This window comes from Lasioglossum baleicum, chromosome 10, assembly GCF_051020765.1.
Source record: "Lasioglossum baleicum chromosome 10, iyLasBale1, whole genome shotgun sequence".
NCBI classification, from domain to species: Eukaryota; Metazoa; Arthropoda; class Insecta; order Hymenoptera; family Halictidae; genus Lasioglossum; species Lasioglossum baleicum.
This window is the reverse complement of record NC_134938.1, coordinates 10,363,658-10,387,131: the sequence shown is the minus strand read 5'-3', so window position 1 is coordinate 10,387,131 and position 23,474 is coordinate 10,363,658. Positions and strand designations below refer to the sequence as shown.

At 34.2% G+C, this 23,474-nt stretch overlaps 4 protein-coding genes across 9 annotated transcripts in view; 2 read left to right on the top strand and 2 right to left on the bottom strand.

Moving 5' to 3' along the window:
* Nucleotides 1-774, bottom strand: part of Cn (Kynurenine 3-monooxygenase cn) — a 66,121-nt gene extending 65,347 nt beyond the window's left edge. The window contains exon 1 of the mRNA XM_076432299.1: nucleotides 492-774. The gene's annotated coding sequence lies outside the window, so the exon portion shown is untranslated. The remainder of the gene's footprint in view (nucleotides 1-491) is intronic.
* On the top strand, nucleotides 593-12,525 carry LOC143212945 (uncharacterized). Of its 5 annotated transcripts, none has more exons than XM_076432291.1 (21): nucleotides 594-1,160; nucleotides 1,675-1,836; nucleotides 1,961-3,144; nucleotides 3,220-3,330; nucleotides 3,409-3,558; nucleotides 3,648-3,814; nucleotides 3,877-3,961; nucleotides 4,092-4,274; nucleotides 4,361-4,496; nucleotides 4,568-4,658; nucleotides 4,731-4,936; nucleotides 5,007-5,205; nucleotides 5,645-5,896; nucleotides 5,977-6,096; nucleotides 6,170-6,312; nucleotides 6,405-6,591; nucleotides 6,664-6,751; nucleotides 6,818-6,946; nucleotides 7,016-7,153; nucleotides 7,243-7,332; nucleotides 7,404-12,525. In XM_076432291.1, exons 2-21 carry the CDS (start codon nucleotides 1,680-1,682, stop codon nucleotides 7,581-7,583), a joined length of 3,996 nt encoding a protein of 1,331 aa, XP_076288406.1. In that variant the 5' UTR covers nucleotides 594-1,160; nucleotides 1,675-1,679; the 3' UTR covers nucleotides 7,584-12,525. The 5 variants fall into 5 exon arrangements, with proteins under 5 accessions (XP_076288409.1, XP_076288406.1, XP_076288407.1 ...); XM_076432292.1 differs by having other exon boundaries at nucleotides 595-1,160; nucleotides 1,523-1,736; XM_076432290.1 differs by having other exon boundaries at nucleotides 595-1,160; nucleotides 1,523-1,836.
* Nucleotides 10,512-12,729, bottom strand: LOC143212950 (peptidyl-prolyl cis-trans isomerase). Its single transcript, XM_076432302.1, has 3 exons — nucleotides 12,381-12,729; nucleotides 10,993-11,346; nucleotides 10,512-10,917 (listed from the first exon to the last, which is right to left on the bottom strand). Exons 1-3 carry the CDS (start codon nucleotides 12,582-12,584, stop codon nucleotides 10,846-10,848), a joined length of 630 nt encoding a protein of 209 aa, XP_076288417.1. The 5' UTR covers nucleotides 12,585-12,729; the 3' UTR covers nucleotides 10,512-10,845.
* Nucleotides 12,730-14,336: 1,607 nt separating this feature from the next.
* LOC143212657 (cell division cycle and apoptosis regulator protein 1) lies at nucleotides 14,337-22,796 on the top strand. Of its 2 annotated transcripts, none has more exons than XM_076431640.1 (14): nucleotides 14,337-14,495; nucleotides 14,988-15,115; nucleotides 15,790-16,061; nucleotides 16,137-16,403; nucleotides 16,482-16,745; nucleotides 16,841-17,066; nucleotides 17,166-17,443; nucleotides 18,121-18,376; nucleotides 19,292-19,357; nucleotides 19,432-19,635; nucleotides 19,979-20,158; nucleotides 20,230-20,950; nucleotides 21,117-21,460; nucleotides 21,629-22,796. In XM_076431640.1, the coding sequence occupies exons 1-14, from the start codon at nucleotides 14,438-14,440 to the stop codon at nucleotides 21,911-21,913; spliced, it is 3,549 nt and encodes a 1,182-aa protein (XP_076287755.1). In that variant the 5' UTR covers nucleotides 14,337-14,437; the 3' UTR covers nucleotides 21,914-22,796. The 2 variants fall into 2 exon arrangements, with proteins under 2 accessions (XP_076287755.1, XP_076287754.1); XM_076431639.1 differs by having other exon boundaries at nucleotides 16,464-16,745.
* Nucleotides 22,797-23,474: the final 678 nt, after the last annotated feature.

Genomic DNA, 23,474 nt, shown 5'->3' with positions numbered 1-23,474 from the left:
TTCGATTTCTATCGTACGACAAGATTTCAAATCCAATTAATCGTCATGACACAAGAGTAAATTGGAATTAATAGGGAATAAATAATTCAAATTTAATATTTATTAATTGTTTATTGATGTTATGACAAAAGATGTTCAATAAAGCAGTATAATTGGAAATATAATTTGTACTCACGCTCGCGTCCTCTCCCGCTTCAAGAAAGTCCGCCATGACGCTACGTTACGCTTTCGATTATCGAAAGCATCGAGTAGTATCGATCTTGGCTATCTTTCGATCTCTATGTAGGCAGTATTATAATTATAATAAACTTGTTTTATTTTCTGGCAACCACAAATATTTTGTTTTTACTAATTCGATACATTAGATTTCGTATCGCATTTATTATAACATTTATAAAACAATTAACGGCATAGAGACAAAGTCAGTCTATAATTTACAAATAAATATAAAATGTAATGTGAGGAGAGAGAGATGTAACTTTAAAATTTACCGCGACATGACATAGATGGCAGCACCACGTTCGTCTCCTAAGATGCCTGAAGCAAATTTAGAGGTCGACTTGGGTCGACTTGGGTCGACGCCACAGCTGATATTCTCTGACTCCAGTCGACTCCCCTATTCTGTCTTTCGCTTCAACCCTCTTTATACACCGTTGTCCTTTCATTTATGACAAAAAATGGTCACGTACAATTTAAAGCAGTGGACATGTTATTGAAGTATTGAAGGATCAATGTATTATATAAGAAGAATAATTTTTATTTGGCTCCTGTGTCCTGCAATCAATGCAAACATTTTTTATTTTGCATAAAGATTCGCAGTCTAGTGATAACACATCTGAAAATAGAATATGTACGCCATTTTTTTGTTCGATATTGTAGATATAATCAATAATACACGATATATCTGCAGTGTTACAAGATTTTCTATTTGAATACGAAATGTGCCAAAATATAGACGCATGCGCTACAACTATTACATATATCGAGTACTTTGTCGCGCCGTGCTCCATTCCATACTCTATTGCGATGTCAGAATCAGAATGAAAGAGTAAAGGTGCAGTTGTGGGTTCGAATCTTACTCCAGAAAGTTTAGACCAAATATTTTTTTTCGCGAGGAGATATCATTTTTCGTGTAGAAATAAAGTCATTAAGAAATCTTGGTAAGTATGTCGCTCAAAAAATATGGATAATTACGAAATTGTTAAATTACGTGTGCATGCTTTCCTCATGGTATAATATATGTAAATAATTCCATATCTAACCTTGCCTTTTCGTTAGAAAATAATGAACACTATCAGTGCGTACATAATGAACTTCTATATTGTTTTAGTTAACCTTTCGTTTGCTATTAGAATTTTCACACATCATACGCTACTTTTAGACAACAATTTTAATAGAAAAGTTTTGATCGAATTACATATGCATACAGAAACGTTGTGTCTGCGCCCACATGTTCTCATCTTCGAATCCTCCAAATGTCAATTTTATTTTAGTCAATGAAAAAATATTTTTTTTCTTGTAGAATTTTGTATGACACACAAGTGGAGTGTAAGTGAAACTTGGAAGTGGACAATGTACTAGAACGGAACATAAAAAATTATAATTTCTGATTTTGTACCGTCCCCAATTTAAGATAGAAAGAAATATTAGTTTTGATGTATGTTTGAATTGTAGCAATAATGAATAAAGGCACTGAAAAGTCTTCAGATACTTCTCCCGATGATGTGGAGTTATCTGTTAGTAAATTAAAGCCCTCATTCTCGAGTAATAATAACATGCTTCTTATTCCTCGTAATATATTACAAGATATTGGGATCAGTAAATCTGTAGTGAATGGTAAGTCCATTAGCTAATACAATTTTAAAAAGAAATGCTGAGTACAATTGAAGTATGATAAATTTTAATTAAGATTTCAATCAAGATATATACAATATATAACACTTTTGCTTTAAACTTACAGATGGAAAAATTACAATGGATACTTTAGAAGATTTTATGTCGAAAGACCTTAAGATGACTAAAAAACCATCGATGATAATAACTAATAAAAATAAATCTGCAAATAATGCGAACGGTGAAATCCAGGGGAATGCAACAAAAGTGCCTATAGTTAATAGAGACAATGAGAAATTAAAGCCTATAATAAATCATAGGAAAAGGAAGAAGAGTAATAAAAATGTAGCTAATGTAGGAAACGATGAAACTACCTCAGATGATATACCAAAGTCTCAAGAAGTACAGAACGAATCTGATCAGTATAATAATGAAAAGACTTTAAATGGAAAGGAAAGTGAAACAGAAAGAAATAGTACTTATGGAACTAATGAAAATATAATTGGTAGATCTAAACGAATTCGTAAGCAAACTAACTTTGACAATTACATTACGTCATCCAAAAAAGACACTAATTGTAAGAAGAAGACAAGCGTTAATATTATATCTGGTTCACCTGAAGCAAGTAGCACAGTTAAAAGTAATACGAAAAAAAATGGAAATTCAAAGAATTCTATCACACCAGTTTTAACCAGGGAATCACTGCCTTTACACTGCAACAATGTATCTGAACAACATTCTAGCGTTAAAAATATCAAAGACATTTCTCAAGAAGAGCTGAATGACTCTTGTAGAAATACTGAAATTTCAGGAGATTGTAAATACGATGAAGGGACTGATAGTAAAGTATCTACGATAAATACTTTGATATGTGAAACCACAAATTTGAAACTGGATCACACCGAATGTTCAGATGACAAAAGTTTAATTCTAGTAGAACAAAACTTAAGTAGCGAATCTCCTTTGACGACGCCAGCAAAAAGGAGGAAAGGAAGACCTAGGAAAACTTCTTTGCAACAGATAAACGATAATACAGTCGCAGATGCTCCTGTACTTAATAAAAGACATAGCGGAAAATCATACAATGTTACAAGTAACGACGACTTAAGCGATGATAGTAATACTGAAAGTAACTTATCAAATTCTTTTCCTGCTAGAAGAAGAGGTAGACCAAGTAAAGGTAGAGGTAGAAGTAGAGCCCAATCTACATTAGATACCGAGTACATACCAAAACTAAAGGGACCAACACCTTCAAACAACTTAAAATCAGACAGTGCACCTGTCGCAAAGGACACTTCCAATACATTACAAGTAGATTTCTCGAAATGTTTAATTACTTAATTACTTTATGATTTATTTCTTTCTACATATGTATTTGTAATTTAGGTAACAATAGAGTGCGGTAAATGTAAGGAGACAATGCAAAAGAAACAATGGAGTTGGCACAGTTTGACGAAACATAATGATATGTGTTGGATAGAAGGCAAAGAACCTTTGGTAAGTATAATACCGCAATAGGAATGTAGTAATCATCTTTAGTTCGTATTTCATTTACTAACAAATATTGTACTTTAGGATCTCGATGACGAAAAAGTGACTAAAAGGATATTAGCTGCTGCCATCAAGAAAAGGAAAGGCAAACTATCTTGTGAAAAGTGTGGTACTATTAAACGAAGTGTGAATGGCTTCCTGTCGCATTTACAATTTTGCGGGAAGTCCGATGAGGTACGTAATCGAAATTTTTACTGATTTAGAAAGCCAAAAGTATTAGCGTGAATGCATATAGTCGTAGCAATAACTATTCTGAAACTTAGGAGAGGCAAGCTCTGATGATGAAATGTCCAATTTGCGATGCTGTTATGATGCCGTCTTCTATGGAGATACATGAGCGAATGCATAGGCAGGCTGAAGAGAATAAGTTGAAGGAATTAAAATTATTTCCACCAAATACGGAAAAAGTGAAACGTAAAGCCGCCGAAAAGTAAGTTTGAATAATCCACATTCAATAAAAAAAGAAAACATAAAATGACGTTTAAATTTCAGGGCAGTGACAAAAATTTCGGAATTCACTGAACTTGTAAAAGATGTGCCTATTGAGAGGAAAATGAAACTAAACAAATGTTTATTGGTGGGTTTTGTATATTCTAGCAACTTTTATCAACCGTTTGAGTGCTGACACATACTTTACGTGTGCCCCATTCAAATGGTTAAACAAAAATGAATCTATTAAACTAGCACTTGTTAATCAAATATTACAGAAAAATTTAATAAAAGCACCTGAACAAAAGAAGTATATACCAGGTGTATGGAAGGGTAAGTGGCGGAAAGAGTTGAACTTAGGAAACACATTATCTTGCCACCAAATCAGATGTAATTTTACTACTTCGTCGTTGGAAGATATGCAAACACATTTTTCTACATGTAATTTTGTTCCTCAAGAGGTATAATTACGGAATTATTATTTTTAATGTAGCAGTACTATGTAGTAGTACTATTAATATATCAAATCGTGTTTCTCTTGTTGTAGGGTTATTTATGCAAGATATGTAAATATTCAACTAATAACAAAGAAGAAATGATAACTCATATTATGGAAACACACGGGGCTGTAGATGAAGACGATAAATGTTCGGACTTTGAAGAAGAAAGTTATCCAAATGAAAGTATGACTTAATTTTATTATGAAAAACAAACATAAATAATTCCAAGTCTCATTGATAGTTCTCGTTTTCAGAATTATCTGGCATGGTCCTGGACAAACATCACTCGTTTAGACTCCATTGGACAGAACCGTTTCATCCTGCTATACAGTGGACTATGGAATTGTAAATATCTATACTTCTTGTGACAACTCATAACATAAATGTATTTCATAAATTACATTATCCTTTTCACAGTGAACAGAGAAATTATGAATTTCGGTTATACGAGAATCATACACCTAATCAGTTTACCCTGCTAAAGAATGCTGATGCTGCTAAGTATTTACCACAGCTGGAAGTTTCCATGAGAACAAGGACAGGAAGCACAAACTCTGAAAACTTATCTGATACAGAAACTTCGTGGAAACAATGGCAAAGGTTTGAAGGTGGTTTTGATAAAGGTGACTATTGTAGTACATAAAGTAATCATACATGAAAATGTACATGTATTTTATGAGAATATCTTTACAGGAAATCCTATGTTTTTTGTTGGTGGACCAATATGGGCATTGGCGTGGTTGCCCATACCATCGCCAATTTATCGTAAAAATCCAACCCAATATATTGCTCTCAGTACTCATCCGTGTATGCAAAGTGAATATTCTGTAGGGTCAGCATATGTTGGACATAATATTATACAAATTTGGAGTACAGGATCTTTGGATCAGGAGTAAGTGATAATTAAACTGTGGAATTTCGTGCACACGTGCATTTTTATCGATAAACTTTGAAAATTAATTTACCAAAATCGATAACAGGGAAAATGAAATTTTACTCCATTTTTGTTGTTCCTTTTTTAAGTTTATTACTATTAATTATTCGCATACAGTACTTACAATCAGTGTTTCAAGCGTAAACAAAAGTGCCGTTTACACCAGCAAATATTTATTTTACATTGAAGTAGTTATAACTACTAAAATAACTGTAAAATATATTTTACTGAATATAAAAATTTCTTTATGTTGGAGTCATATGAAGTTCCATGTAAACAGTTATATAGAAAATGGAGTGCGAGTAACTGAAGGTTAAAGATAAAATGAGATTGTTAATCAATGAGATTGCATCAATGTGCAATTACATTTGATATTCTGAATCCTTGAAACTTTTAGGGCTGATAAAGGCAGAGTACCTTCTTTATCGTACGCTCTTGCCCATGACGCTGGTACTATATGGTGTTTAGAATGGTGTCCGTCTGGATGCTATCAAGATGAAAGTCTAAACAACTATGAAAAAAAGCAGGAAATACAACCTACTCTTAAACGAATGGGTATGCTTGCTGCAGCTTGTTCGGACGGTAATGTACACATTTATTCGTTACCCTTTCCGGAGGAACTTGGATTTGAAAAGACTGAAAAACATACGTACGTAATCAATTAACTAATTGATGAACTTCATTGCAGTTTTTAAACGCGTTACTTATTACTAATAATATTTATTGCAGATGGCCCATATATCGGACTGATCCGGTGATGACATTAGTTGTAAATATGCCGATGTACGATAGAAATAAACAAAACTGGCAATGCACTAAGTTATCGTGGAGCAAAGAACATAACCATAAGTAAGATTTTTTAATCATAATTCCACTTTCCTTCTACAATTGTATAGTAGCAAAATTACATGTTTACTTTTAGAATAATTGCAGCCGGATTTTCAAACGGTTATATCGCATTATGGGATCTTACATGTCAGTCCCCAATATCAATGCAAAAGAGACAAAATACGTATATAGTAAATGCATTTCAGCATTTTTTTGCTCATGGTAATGCTGTAAGCAGTGAGTATCTTTCATTTTTCTTATAAAGAATATGAAACATAGAATAAAGTTCTCTATAATCGTCTTCTATAATCGGGAGATCATTTTTGTAGTGGTAGCGATAGTCCCATACAATCAAGGACGATTTCTGGCTTCGGGTAGCGTAGATAGAATGTATAAATTTTGGAATACGGACGACACAAGTGCCCCTCAAAGTTCTGCACAAAGGGGTTTTATAGCTGACGGTGCATGGATGACGCACTGGCCATGTGCTGTCATTAGTTTTGATGATGCACTTGGGTAAATATCCATATTAGAAATGTTGCTCCCTTTATATGATGAAATTCATTAATAACTACGCTATTATTATAGGTATAAACATACAAATTCTTACTTAATTCCGTTCAGAGATAAGGAATCCAAACTTTATCCTATCTTGCCAACCAATTCTCCCACTTATGTAAGTAAACACTGAGTAATCTTGTATATTAAAATATATCATAATTATTATTTAATAACTTTCTAGACTGTCTCAGTTTCTGATTACGGCAATAGCATTGCACATGGTACACTAGCAGGAGAGATAGCGACTATTTTTCTTCAACAAATTATATATATTAAGGATCACGAAAAAGGTTTACACAAGAAAAAGAAGGTAGATTTCTTATAAATATATTACTATAAAACGCCGAATGTGCTAATTAAATTTACATCCGGTTTTCAGTTAAGTTCATACGTTGAAGTAGTGGATGTAACTGAAATGAAAAACGAGTACAAGAATTCAACAGAATATCACTATTTGCCACAAACTTACGATGAATGCAAGGATCGTTTCGGTATTATATTTTACGACAAACTACAAGTAAGCTATATTTGTCTGTCCATATTTAATTGTAAAATTTTCTTAATCATTTTACAATATTGTAATTGTATTTCGTATCATTATGAAAGGATTCCGAACGTACTGAGCCATCACAGTCGATACAGGAAAAAATGACTCCGGTTCATGTTGAACAATATCCGTTCATGTCGGTAAATAGAGTAAGTATTGCCTTTCTTTGTTTGAATATTATAGACTTATGAAGTATTCACGATTAAATGATACATTGTAGATATCGTGGAACCCAAATACATGGAGTTACTTGTGGTTGGGAGCTGGCTACCAAAACGGCATGGTGAGACTGTTACATTTTAAATACATGGCGCCATATTCTGGATTTAAGACGCATCTAGACCAACACGCAGAACAGATGCTCAAGAAAACAAGAGACATTAAACAAGAAAGTTCGTAGCATACGCTAAGTAATTAAGAATTAATTTATACTTTTCTAGAATCAAGCATAATGAAATCACCATCTACTGATCGTTTGCTGTTAACCCCTTGCTGTACCGTTGTACTTATAGCTACAGTAATTAAAACGTATTTATCCCCAAAAATGTCGCAGAAGAAAATCGAAAATTTATATTTTAATTTCGTCCGAAAAGAAAGCTACATCATTCATATTTGTTAGACTTTATTTAAGATCTTCATAATGAAGTCTGGTTAATTAAAATACGGTAAGGGGTTAATTCGTAATAAATTATTTTTTTATAGTAATATATGTGATCAAAATATATATACATATAATATAGATATTATCAGGCCAACATTTTGTAAGCACTAAAATACCAATAATGAAATACAAATCGCATATTGTATATTAAAAGACATGTAATGTCATATTTAAATGCTTTAATTTATCTTAAGAAGAGAGCATATGTTTCAACGAATGTATGTATGCACTTGTGATTAGCGACATTTAAAAGACTGTGTTAAACGAATTGTGAAATTATGTTAAATAAACATCTTGAGTTATCAGTATTCGTAATCTGAGTTTCCAACAAAACTCACGAAAGAGGACTTCAATAATTAATCATTCAGGGAAAAATTAATGTAGAACAAAAAAGAGTTTCTATTATCTAAATCGTGTCTATATTACATCTATTACCCTTTGAACTCGGTGCTTTTAACTGGAAAATTAAACATATTTGTTCGACCTAGAATATTTCCATTCTCCATAATTTTTTAAATTTCATGGGTATGATATTGATGTAATAACTCATACAATAAATGTTTAGTAATTTATTAATAATGTAAACAATATTTTGAATAATGGTACAGCAATTTTCCCGCCCCTCTCAGAGTCACCACTCGAGATAGGGAGGCGCGGAAAAAAATATTTTTGGGGAAGGCGTAGTAGCATAAATGTTGCAAACCGCTGATTTAGATAGATTTATATTATCTGCGCAGACACCAATCAACCGAAATAATCCTTGAAACTATACGCAGCATACCACCCACTGCCACCCACCACCCAGCGTGCCATGATCGGTATGCGGCTATACGACATTCTGAAGAAAATATTGTGTCGGATAATATGAATGCTCGTTATAGAATATTAGTCTAATCGGTGCTAAACGGATACCAACGGATACGTTCCGTGCTCATACACATAGGTATGCAGATAATATAAAACTACGGACCGCTTAGCACTTCCCGAGCTAGATGGGCGGAAACCGCAACTAACGTGTGCGGTAGGCGGTAGGGAGCATTTCGTCTCTAATCATGAATAATCGAGCGATTCGAGTCAACTCAAGTCTACGATTGACTTGATACGCTCGAGCTTGTTTCAAGCCACGCGATTCACTTGATATTCGAGTCGGCGTGAGCCACGTCAGTCTAGAAAAAGACCGAACCAATTGATACTCCAGTCTCCAGTTGTGGTTCGGAAATTACGTGGAGGGGAGGGCTAAAGGTAACGGTCGGACATCAAACAAATATTCATGAATCCTACACGAGCTCGTATCAGACAGATGACGCGAGCATACTTCTCGATTTTTCTCCAAGCCGATCAAGCTTTTCATTCGCCTCGAATCGAAAATACTTAAAAACTCTACAAACAATCTATACGAGTTTCGCGATCGCGTCGGTTTTTCTAAAACCGTACGATTACGTTCGTATTAACTGTTAAAATTGCCGATAATAGTTAGGAAGAATTCTTGACAATGCTGTAATTATACGATGTTCAAGTAAGTAAAAGTACGAATCGATGTAAATAAGCTAAATATGGCGGCCATGCCGGGTAAAACACCGGGTATGTCGTATTGATATTATCTTGACCGGCTCGAACAGATCTGTTCAGACATGCTTTCTGGTTGGTTTATAAAAAAGTTCATATACATTTACGAAATCTGACACTATGTATCGAACTCATGCTAGATATAAAACTGCGAGAATGAAGGGTAGGTGATACACCAGAAGAATCCACACTCCACACACGTGGACTCTTTTTTTTAAACTCTAACAGCCAAATATGGTCATATCGATCCAATACCATATTTTTATTTGATTCAAATTATTTTAGAAAGAGCAAAGAATATACATTAATTAATTGTAAATTGAGAAGCAAATGATGGGAACAGGGAACATTGAAATAAATAAACTTGCTTCATCAAAAAAAGTTTATTCTTCCTTTCATCCATGCAGATTACGACAATCCAATTGACAGTACAACATTACAATTTACCACTTACTAATTATTGAACTTGAAGAATGATGCACAAAGATGTTTGTGGAAACATTTTATTTGATTAAACCTGAACTATTGTAGAAATCATTGTAACTACATTTCTCATCGCCCATTATTACATCGTTACATGACCAAGTATGATCTAAAAGACATTCCTAATACAATTTGGAACAATCAAACACCCACTTTATCTATTATTTTATATTAAGAAAACAATGTGTGCACACGCATCCTTATTATAGCTCTAAGTATAAAAGCACAATAGAAAAGTTTAATACGTGTTGACCTTGCAAATAAATGCATTGTACAGTAATCATAAATACCGTTTGGATAGACTTCACAACGAAGAGACATTTCGATTTAATACAAAACAATTATTTCATGAAATGCGCTTTTCATTTTCTAACAGTGATCATTTAGCTATGGCAAATTCGGCCATATCTTATCATTACAATTATCGCAAGATATGGATTTCGAGGAATCCTTTGACTCCTAAACATGTTGAGAGTGAGATACATTAATTAATGTAAATGAAATACAGAGCCACGGCTAAATGGGCATTGCAACACGTATATATTGATATGTTATACCATAACAAATACAATTGAAGAAAAAAAGAGGATTATTATATGGAAGAATATAGGCTTAACATTTCTTGAACTATTTTATATTCCATTTTTGTATGTGAGACGAGTGTTGCTAATTACAGACAAGTAGTAATGAAAATGAATTTAAACTATGTTGATAATAGATGATAATAACAATGAACTATAATTCACAGCGTATTTAAAGTTCTATTATTTATGGTCAAAGACAATACAATGATGGTGATTTGTTTCCACTTTGAAGATGTACATTTCTCTTTTTCAGAAGGTGTTAAAATGATACTGAAGAAAAAAGGTGATGATTGGAATGGACGAGTTATACAATAAAGACAGCAACAGCTAAATAAAAATGGAGATATTATAGTATCTATTCAACCGATCTACAGTTCTCCACAATTAGCTACGACAATTTTCTTCGTGGTTTTACCACTCTCCGAGCCCATTGCCTCAAGCTAGAAGAAAATTTTTTAACATTTATTAAAACAGTACTATCGCTAAAATAGAAAGTATAAGAAAAATTTATATACCCTTCTAACAACATCCAGTCCTTCATAAACTTTCCCAAATACAACATGTTTGCCATCTAGCCAGCTAGTCTTGTTGCTGGTAATGAAGAACTGGCTACCGTTAGTGTTTCGGCCAGCATTTGCCATGGACAGAATACCAGGTTCCTTATGCTTTAAAACGAAGTTCTCATCTTCGAATCTAGCACCATAAATGGATTTTCCACCAGTGCCATTATGATTGGTGAAATCACCACCCTGGCACATGAAATTCGGGATCACCCTGTGGAAAGTGCTGCCTTTGTATCCAAAACCCAATTCACCGGTGCACAGAGCTCGGAAGTTCTCTGCAGTCTTTGGAACCACATCGCTTCTCAACTAAAATTAAAATTGATACATCTTAAGTGGTCACCGCCTTTTTCAATTACAAAGTTTCACCTTTACAACAATAATTACATGTTATACAAATTTCATAATTTCTGTGTGTGGATAAAGTTCCCAATAACAACAGAATTATTTCTTTGAACAACAATTGAAGAATTCCTTTGAGATTATTATTTTAAAAAAAGTGTTAAGGTTCCTTTTTGATAGGACGATCATTGAAAACCCTAACAACAGAATTCTGGTAGGGAACATTTTTTTATCTTAACAATAACAAATTATAATTTATTCCATCAAATCTTGTGACCTTGTAAGGTACATCATCCGGTAATAATACGATCATCGAAGCAAACAAATTGACTATTTATATAATACACACACCATGTGCATATATATACATACATTTATGTAGTATATATGTATGTATACTACATAAATGCATGTACACATTCACATGTATAATTCTACATATATACGTTATGAATAACTGAACTCTAAATATGTATCAAATATGTTGTAAAAAAACTTTTCGTTATGATTTTATTTAATTTTTGCAACGTTTCGTTATCTCTTTTTTCCAGTTATAATTATAAATGAGAATACACCAGCGTGCCAATTGTTTACAATGGCACGCCGGTCTATTACAAAGAAGATCGAAGCAAGCATAAAATGACTGTACTTCGAATTTACATGTGTGACGAATATGGAATAAAACGTGTTAACTGCAATGGAAAATTTTAGAATGCATGAAAAAATCAAACATGTCGGTAACATGATACACATATGACGTAAATCATAGGATATTTCTACTAACTTGTACTACGCGATAAAAGTAGAAAATGATTTTCTGCTGATAAACTAAGAGTTATAGTTGGAAGGAAGATATATAAGAATGAATTTTGCGAGGAACAGAAGACGGAAACGCTTAACAGGCTTTCAAGGAAATTCAAAATGGCCAGTCATGCCGGGATTCTAGCGGCAACGTGAGGAAGACGTGAAAAATAACTTAATTGATGAAAATTTTTGCTCACCTCCATCACAATTCGGCCAACGGGCTGATCGTTAGCCGTCATATCAAAGAAAACCATTGGCAAAGACATCTTGTCGGCAGCAGGAGCTAACGTTCGCGCGAATAACGCAAAAGACGATCGTCTCGGCCGGGCGGTGGCTCTCAAATGGCTCAAATGACTGAAGGTCGAATCAATTGACAACCGGTTGATCAATCTCAACGCCATGTTCAGACGCTCTTACCTACGAAATCGCTTTAAATCTGTTCAATCTTAGCTCCCCTTTCGAAAATATGATTAATATACTGTAATTCAAATCATTAATTGTTATTTTGTATAATTATTATATAATATATATAGTAATTTTCAGTTCCGAATCGACTATTATTGAACGGACTGTTGCGCTATCGTGTGAACTTGGTTTCAATATAATTATACCTATATCTAGTGATATCGACAACAAATTAATAGGAGCGAAATTTAAAATCACTTGTATATTCAAAGCGCGACATATTATACATATATACCTAAGAAAATATAGCATTCAACTTTGTCATTTTCTATCTCCAGGAGATCATGAATTTATTAATTACTCCATCATACTTTCTCTCCATTCTTGCACGTGTACAGCAAATTAACCAATCGCTTCGATAGATCGCTTCTACAACTGACTAACAGTGAAAATAAACGGAGAATTTTTGCGGAAGAATAAATGTAGCTCAATCGGTTAGTAGATTAAATTGTCTTCTTTTATAACGAAAAGTTACTTTTAAACTCGAATAATTATTAATTTCTACGCTCTTTGATAAGCAGAGCACTTCACCGCGTCATGGGTACCAACCCACGTCACATATTTCCCTAAATAATCACTACGTGATTTCAGTATGTAGCTGTATGTAGCCAATCCCAGAGAGTATATATATTCTTTGCCAATCACGTATTAGCTATGATTTCATCCAACGGAAATAATTTTCTTTTATAAGAAAGAAATTCAAATAAAATGAAGAAATTGACGAAACTGTTTGTATCTACTTCGTTAGTACGACATTACTTGATTTAATGTTTATTACATACGTGCTTAGTTTACTTTATTTGATATCGATATATTAAGTTATATCTTTTCTTTCATAATGTTCGTTTTCTGCTGCACATACAATTTATTTACATCATTCTCGTCTCAACTTGTATCGCACATAATTTTGCAATTATATATAGTAATGCATCTGATTTGATATAATTATAATCAAAGGATGTTATGTCACGCATTGCCTTGGTCTTGAGAGCTTGTCAGTGATAATTGTGGACCAATCATGAATCTGTTCAGTTTTACTCTGCACCGGATATGACGAACATCGCGATGGCGCTTGCAATAAAATGCAAATTACTTAATTTTTACTATGACGTAATTGTAAGGTGCATCACATTTACATGATTAACAAACACTTCATATTTCAAGCTATTTCTGATATGTGTTTGATTTGTAAACAAATTTACATTGAAATATAATAATAAATAAATAAATAACAATTATTTCCATTACGTAGAATTAAATGAAAATTAAAATTTAAAATAAGGCTACTTAGATTCGTATATAATTTATTAATTTTGCTTAGTTCGTAATACAGTTTAAAATAGGCTTATTTTACAAAATTTTCAAATACGACTTTATTATACATCGGAGCAAATCAGTTATTTGTATTTAGTTGATCTAGGCCTGATTTATATGTGTGTAACATGCATACCTACACATTTTACACATGCATATGAACTCATCTCTAAAGCTCTGTAAACATAGTCAAATCAAGTACTGATTGAACGTCTAATACGATTATATTAATATAATGTAGAACGAGTTAAAAATAAATTGATATAATTATTCGTTGATAAATTAAAGAAATCAAAATATTCAAGAAAAAGGTTTTATCTAAAACTCGAAATTTGATTCGGTTCTTGTGTGAAACCGTGTTTGACTTCCGTAGTTACAACTAAAAAGATGGCGCCCGAATGAAGGACGCTCAGTTAAGTGCTTGCAATACGTTTTTAAATTTATATTCTTAACAATATAATATATTCATTAGGAAATGAGTAATCTTTCACCATTCGGTGGTGGTAAAAACCCACCATGGGTTCGTAATGCAGGTAAATTACAATTAATATGTTATATTGTCGTTCCGTGTGCAAGAAAACAACGTTGCCAAATTTTCTACTATAATTCATACGAATGACTGAATGTATTTGTAAAGTCGATTATAACAATATTTTTCCCGTTGTTAGTTCATTATAAAATAATTTATTGTGTTTGCCCCTAAAAATTCTTTACGAATAAGAAATTATAAATTTCATTGCAACCCTCGTTTATGATTACAGTGAACAAAAAAATTACTTTTTGTTATTTAGTTTACTATTTATGTATTTGAACATTTCATATGGGCATTTTATTATTTTCCATATTTTATTGCCATAAAATTTTTAATCGAAGCAGTCTATACGTCTTATGTATTGATCAAGTACTTCAAGAATATTGCATCGGGTATAATAAGCTAGTAGTCATAATGTAATGCATGATATACAAGTAACAGATCGATGTTATAAAACACATGTAGTATACATTGTATTTTTATTTATACTTAGGTCAGGGAATTCAGAATATTCAACAACAAATGTTAGGTCAGGCAATGGGCGGTATGGGTGGACAACCCATGGTCCAATATCAACAACAAACACAACAGGTTTATCAACAAAGTTTAGGATTACAACAGGTCAGTAATAAAAACATATTATTATTGATATCGCTAGAAATAATATTGAATTGTTGGTTTCAATAGTTATTAGTCCAATTACAATTAGTATCCGTGAAGCTTCAAACAGATATCGTGATTGTTAGACCGTGAATTTTATGCATTTGTGACTAACTTAGGTATGTACAATTTAAAACGGAAGAAATGTTAACAGAGTTTAAGGATATCGACGCATTATTTCCAACTTATTAAAATGATTAAAGAAAGAAATGCTCTTTGATTTGGCTTCTGCCTCTTGCAATTGATACAGACAATTTTTATTTTGCGTAAAAATCCGCAGTCTGGCGATCATCGATGTATCTTATTGTTAAAGAAAGTGGAATGTATTTTTGTACTAGTCGCTATTAATTTGTAGCAATAAAACTGTAACTCTTCCTTTTTTATTGAAGTTATTGTATTGGACGATTGCAAAAGTTGGTACCCAATTTACCTTGTGATCTTTTTTGAAAATAAACATGTAAGTTCTATGAAAAAGGAAATCAGGTTGTAAAATATTTGCAGACAATTGTAGAATTGATTAATAAAACTTTTGCAATCATTTAATATATCTGCGAAAAGAAAATTTGTTGAATTGCATTGTACTTGAATTTTATCCTTGTATACATTTTAAGTAATACACACGTTTTGTGAAATAGCCCAATATTACAATGGCATCAATGGCAACACTTGGGTCTAATTTGCCATCGGGTATAGCTGGACAGTTATATCCGCAAGTTGCTACTGTCTCGTATCCGACACCACGAGCATTAAATACAAATGCATTTCAACCTTCTGTAGCTGGTGTTCCACAGCAGGTACAACAAAATGTACCTTCATCATCCACCAAACAGAGAGTTTTTACTGGCACAGTTACCCAAGTATATGATAATTTTGGTTTTGTTGACGATGATGTGTTCTTTCAAACAAAGTAATGAAATTCAAATATATTTACTTAGTATCAGCGTCATTTCTGGAAAGTACATGTGAGATTCTTTAATTTTAGTGCATGCGTTAAGGGATCGAATCCAGTTGTAGGTGATCGTGTGCTTGTGGAAGCGTCGTATAATCCATCCATGCCATTTAAATGGAGTGCTACAAGAATACAAGTACTTCCTATGGGGAATAATAATAACAATACGAATACACAACAGAATAATCAAACCACCCGACAGCAACAACAACAACAACAACAACAACAACAGCCACAACAAAATCGAACTTCTGGAACATACAATGCAGTACCTCCTCCTACTGAAAATCCTAATAATAGGTTAATAAGAAACTTCTATGAATCTATTTGTTCATTTACGATATAACATTCTCAGAACAGACGTATAAATGTTATTAGATTTACAACTAGTGCAGCCAGTGCAAGCACAGTCAGTAATCGCAACAAAGTCGGTAGAGTGAGGGAAAGATCTCCTCGAGAGCGGAAGAATGAAGAAGAGGAAATTGAAAGGAAAAGACGTCGCGAAGAAAGAATCAGGGAGCGTGAGAAGAAGGAGGAACGCAGTCCATCAAGGACAAGGAGAAGTAAATCTCCTAGGCCAAGAAGACGTACCCGAGTTGTACCTCGTTATATGGTACAAATACCAAAAATAGCACTTGACTTGTGAGTACATTTTTCATGAATTATAGTAAAACTTTTACATATTATGTTCCTTGCACAATTGTTTTTAATATATGTATAAATACTCTTAATTTTAGGCCTGAAGCCGATGTACTTGAAATTAGAAGACGCTATCAGAATATGTATATTCCCAGTGATTTCTTCTCAACCAACTTTCGATGGGTCGATGCCTTTCCACCGCATATGCCATTTGCTTTGAATAAACCATGTTCTTTCCATGTTATGCATAAGGATGTTGATCCTTGTACTGAAAACACAGCAGTGCTGGAACCTTCTGATGCTGATTACATTTTCTCCGCAAAGGTCTGTTATATTTTAAACAATTCGAAGTACAATCTCTATACATATTTCATTTTAAACAGGGTGATTAATTTCAAGAGAATTACATGCTTTTTCTTGTAGGTTATGTTGATATCCATGCCTGCTATGGAAGAGATATATAAACGGTGTTGCGGTGTATCCGAGGATAGAGATCCCGATCGTGATTATGTGCACCCGACACGTTTAATAAACTTCTTGGTAGGCTTGCGTGGCAAAAATGAAACAATGGCTATTGGTGGGCCATGGAGTCCTTCATTGGATGGTCCTAATCCTGAAAAAGATCCATCGGTTCTGATCAGGACAGCAGTGAGGACTTGTAAAGCACTTACGGGGATAGATCTATCCAGCTGCACTCAGTGGTACGGCTCTTCAAATATTGATAGTACCTTTTATTTCTACTTTTTTTTCATTCTAATTTGAGAAAAACTCGGAAGGAAAGAGCAACGTGAGCTTACCTAGTTTCCGTGTCCGTTATTCTTTCATTGTTCGTTGATACATTGTCGCGTTGCATTAATACAATTCAAATTTTCATCTTGTAAAATTTCGGACTTGATTCGTCGATTCGGTATTTAGATGTACGATGTACATTTCTCTATTAAAAAACATCGGATAGAGTGTTATAACTTTACGAAAGATCCAGCAGGTGTATCAACCGAGACAGAAAGTAACTTCTAATACGAGTTCTGACTTGATAAACTAAGGTTGTAGCTCAGTCTCTACAGAGGAGGTATGTATGTGTTGTATACACGACCAACCGATGGAGATTGCTGCACCGGACCCTGTATCGAGCACCCAGATGAATATACCATGGCAGTTGTGGCAGAGATGGATCATCACTATTGTTCTGTTATCGTTATGACCCACTCAGTCGTGCTTTATCAAACGGTCTCTACATTGTACGCTGTGTGTGGCTTTGTATGCAGTGTGTGGGCTTTACGAACAAGCGAGCGAACGAACGAACACTTAGCATATAAGGCAAAGCTAAGCGGGATTAACCTGAGTTGACGTTTGGGTATTGTTTTTCCTTGCGGCACAGGTATCGCTTCCTGGAACTCTACTACAGACGTGCAGAAACGACCCACAAGTCAGGGCGAGTGGTGCCCTCTCGCGTTGAAACCGTCATACTATTTCTCCCAGATGTTTGGAGCTGTGTACCTACCAGATTGGAATGGGATGGCCTGCAACTCAGCTATAAGAAACAACTGGAGCGAAAATTGCTACGTGCTGCCTCTAACCCCGACGATTCGGATGCTACCAATGACACTGATGAGGCTGCCGTCGCTGATCAAAAGGCACTGCCAACATCATCCCATATTACTTTTACCTTTTTATTACATTATATAATCGTGCAATTGTTTTCCCATTACTAAACTGGATTTTCAATAGGCTCTACTTGCTCATTGATTCTATTTCAAAGAAGTCTGTTCCTTTTTTCTGATGGCATTCATTAATCAAAATAGCTGATTTCAATCATTTCAATGGTATACTTAGTACATTACTGATTTCGAATATTTTAATAACGTACTGTCACAAAGTTCGATTAGTTTTTGTTTTCTTCTGGGAAACGGTATCGTTATCATTTGTATATTACTTTATGTTTTCAGTTAGATACTTTTGTATATCCAATATTACATGATCTTTTCGTACGAAACATATTTAAAGATTTAATCTTTTCACGTGTGAGAAATATCGTAAATCTAGTAATGCAAAATCAATATCTCGGTGTAGATCATAACGTGTAAATATTTGGTTAGAAAGATCAATGAGTAATGTATTGCAAGTATTTCCTTAGCCACTGGCAGTCACATTGCATTAACAAGAGAAGCAAGCAAGCCTAGCTCGGAGAAGAGCGCAGCTGAGCCATTCCCTTTCCTGAAACCTTCACCATCATTGATTAAATCATTCAAAAATTTCATTTGATAATCGTTGTATACAACATTATTGATATTATCCATAACCTACCAACCATACAGACACCAGAGCCAGGACACTATGAGAATCTAGCAGTTACTTGAGTCATACTTGAAGGTCATCGTGAATGAAGATTCGTGTATATCATTACAATGTGAGAGAGTGGTGGTAAAATAGAGAGTGATGAAAGAATGAAGAGGGAGTGGTTTCGTTTCGTTATAGGGGCTGCTTCTGTTTTGTAGATTCGTATCGTTTTCTTTACTTCTGTAACGTAATTGGTGGTTTTTTCTTTTCAGGATGACCCGGTGCCAGAGAAGAAAGATCCTACTCATTACTCAGAGCTAGATCCAAAATCTATGAATGTCAGTTTTCATTTAACTATAAGCACGCCTAAGTAATCGATTTATTTATAAGCACTTACTCGCGTTTTGTGCAGGTGAACGATTTAAGGCAAGAACTAGCTGCTCGCAATTTGAATTGCAAAGGCTTGAAGTCACAGTTACTTGCAAGACTAACAAAGACAATTGCATCGGAACAGGCCAAAGAAGAAGGCAGACAGGATGACGTCGAAGAAAACGAGAAAGATGTCTCACCGCCGCCGAAAGAAGAGGATGATAAAAAGTTCAGGGACAACAAAGATGTAAGATTCTTCTCCAATTACGAATAGACTTAGAATTAATAGCAATTAAAAATCATACTTGACGAGTGCGACCACCTTTGCAGCCTGAAAGAAACAGCTACGTTTTAAAAATTGGAAGACTTTCACATTTGGCTTCTTTCATGCAATTCATTTAAAATTCCAATGAAATGTTAAATTTATATTAACATTGAATATTGCATGATTCGTCGTAAAACGAGGGTGGTTTTGATCTGGTACGAAGGACCAAAAAATGTCATTGTCCCTTCGCAGAGGGTTTTACGACGGAACATTGCATACTAATACTGTATACTAAATTAATTCGACATATTGGTATAATATACAGCACGATGAAGATAGGAAGAAACTGTGCGAACGTGAACGTATTGCTTTGGAGAAGCGTTATACTTTACCAGAATCGTCTCACATTATTGTACACCCTTCAAGAATGGCTAAAAGTGGCAAATTTGATTGCACGGTAATGTCCTTAAGTGTACTATTGGATTACAGACCAGAAGACACAAAGGTACCGTATACATTATCTTATATCGTATACCTACTTTCACATGATGCACAATTACTGTTATCTGCCTTTAGGAGCATTCCTTCGAAGTATCGTTGTTCGCGGAACTCTTCAACGAGATGCTGATGAGAGATTTTGGTTTTCGTATTTATCGAGCACTGTGTAGCCTCCCTGAGAAGCCCAAAGAAAAGGACGATGATAAGAAAAAAGATAAGAAAGACGACAAGAGAGATGATAAGAAAGACGACAAAAGGAAGGACGATGAGAAAAAGTGTGCCAGAAAAGATGAACGCAAAGATGACAAAAGGAGAGAGGGAAGCAAGGATAAGAAAGATGAGAAGGATGCAAGAAGTAAGACAGATGATAGGGATCGTGAGAAAGATAAAAATGATGATGACGACGATGACGACGAAGACGAATCTGATGATGATGATTCAGTTAAAGATGGTAAAAAAGATAGAGACAAAGATGGAAGAAAGAGAAAGACAAAGTTGCATACACACGATCCTTATCTTTTACTGTCGTTCGTATACTTCGATCAAACTCACTGCGGTTACATATTCGATAAAGACATAGAGGAACTTATTTATACTTTAGGATTAAATTTATCGAGAGCTCAAGTACGTAAGCTAGTACAAAAGGTTGTAACAAGAGATTCTCTGCATTATCGCAAATTAACTGATAGATCAAAGGAAGACGATCCTAAAGAAGAAAAGAAAGATGAGAAAGAAATTGACAAATGTGAATCCTCCAAGACCGATAGCGAAGAAGAGATATTGCGTTCGTTAGCGCTCGGTATGCATTTTACATTTCATTTTCAATTTGTAAGATATTATTTTACAATGTCTTCTAATGATTTTCATCATTGCTAGGATCATATCTTCTGTAACTTGTCTTGGAGATCTGGTCGTAGCAACACAATTTATAAGCACAATGTTAATATCTTATTATTCTTCACTAGGAAATAAAAAATTGTTACCTGTATTTGTCGGAAGCGGACCACCTTCGAAGAGGGCACGACGAGAAAACGCGCTCTCAGAGCATTTTGAAGAATCAAGTATATCAGAAGGTTATGTCATGTACAAAGGTTCTTTGCTAGATGTAGAAAAGCTTGTTAGTCAATTGAAAAGATCAGAAAAGGCTCGACTAGACACGGAAGAACGCATGATGGAGTTACAACACGAATTAACAGTGGTGAACGACAAATCTTCGAAACAGTCTAGTAATATCAAAGTTCTGTCTGAAGACTTGAAAATGTATAAAGACAAACTGAGGAGTACAGATGAAAAGCTAAAGAAAACATCGGTGAGTACTTCTTTAATCTTTTCACGTGGTGGTACTTTGCTTTGACTACAAACTACATATAGTGAGAAGCAGGAACACGTTTCGTGTAATAAGTTGTTACTAACAATAGAATCATTCATTGAGATGTTAAACGAATAATGATTTCAATTGCGTGCTCTCTTTTTACAGACTGAATGCCATACGTACCTCACCGCGGTAAAAAATATGTATCATATAGCTGCAAAAATGATGCAGTCAGACACAAAGAAGGTAGAGATAGTAGAAATACAAGACGAGAAGATTAGCGAAGTAAACGGATCAGAAGTTGAAAATAAATATAAAACAGACACAAGATGGGGCGACAGTAAAACCACAGTAAAGAAAGAAATTGCGGAAACAGATAAGGACAAGAAATGTGACAATAAAGTCTCGATTAAAAAAGAAATCGCAGAATCTGACAAGGAAAAAAAGTAAGGGAAATCACGGTTCTTATTGATGATCTAACGCACTGGTACAAAATTCTAATTGTTATAACAGCGAAAAAAAATAGCCGGAGAAAAATTTTATTGTGAAAGTAGAATGAACTCTGAAGATTCTGTTTTATAACTTTTTTCACTCAGTGGCACTGTCTCTATGCGTATTATACATATTAGGAACAATGTGGATCGTTCTAGTAAAAATAAGTGATATTGAGTAATGTAGCTATTAGAATCATTACATTGCAGTTTTTCACGTGAGTATGTCGACTTTTACGCAGATAAACGAAATTCATCAAATTATCTACTGCACAATAGTTTCAGAATCGGCGTTTGCATCGTGCGAATCAATCGTCGCGTGGGACACCATCGTTGGTGGTCGCTCACCTTAGCCGCGATTTTCAAAATGTTCAAGTCGGCCGATTCACACGATGTGAACATCGATTATAAAACTGTTGTACACCTACAATGTGACTCTGATCTGCCATGAAGTGCCAGATGTCGATAGACAGTGAATAAGTTTACATTGAATATTGTCATTTAACCAGTAAAATATTTCCAAATTTGTACCAAAAATTTCTAGATAAATTTAATTATTATCAGCATCGAATTTCTTTGTGTGCAATTTAATGATCAGCTATGATTCATTCAGAGATATTTTCTTCTTTAGAATGGTTTACATTTAGAATTACAAGTTTCACTTTACTTTCTGTGCGAGTTACGAACGTCATATCTACGTTCCTAAAGTGACCTTAGATAAATTTCATTTATCACGGTCATTAACACGTTTAATGCTAGCAATGTGTTTGTATTATGTTGTAAGTGTATTTATTGTTTTGTACACAAAAAACAAAATACTTGAATAAAAGTTTTACGCAATATGTATAACACCAATCATAAAATTGAAACAGTGCTAATTAATTTATGGGATATTGTTAGCATTCCTTCTCTATATATATGATCACTGTCAATATTTTAAAATGGTATCGAAGAACAATATTAATATCGAAATATCTATAAACAGTTTAGTTTGATGTGTATGCACCATAATAACATTCTGGTAAAACTGTAATATTAGGTTTTCGTTGATGCCTGTTTGAACTTTTACGACGTTGCTAACGTCTGAATAAACATATAGAAAGATGAGTGCTCATGATGTCCCTTGTCTAGAATACATGTTTCTATCACCAGCTATCACTAACGCACTTCCATAGTCCTAATGTCCCCATATCGACTCCGATCCAATCGGTTGAGCATTGGTACCTATTTACGTCAACACAGTCCTGCAGAGAACCTTTTTCTTATCTTACCACGATGCGCGTTTAATATTTGTAAGACTTTTGGTGAAAAATAAAGAATATTAATTACTACAGTTATGTGTTCTTTTTTCCTCCACCCTGTACATGAAAAAATGAAGTTTCGAAAATTTTTCGAGAGTCTGGCTTGTCGTCGAGTTGTACTACTTAATTTTCGAAATTTTTCGAGCCTCTGTCGTTGAGTTGTACTACTGAAATTCCGGATACCTCCTTCGCTATCATATTCACCTAATGATTAGTTAT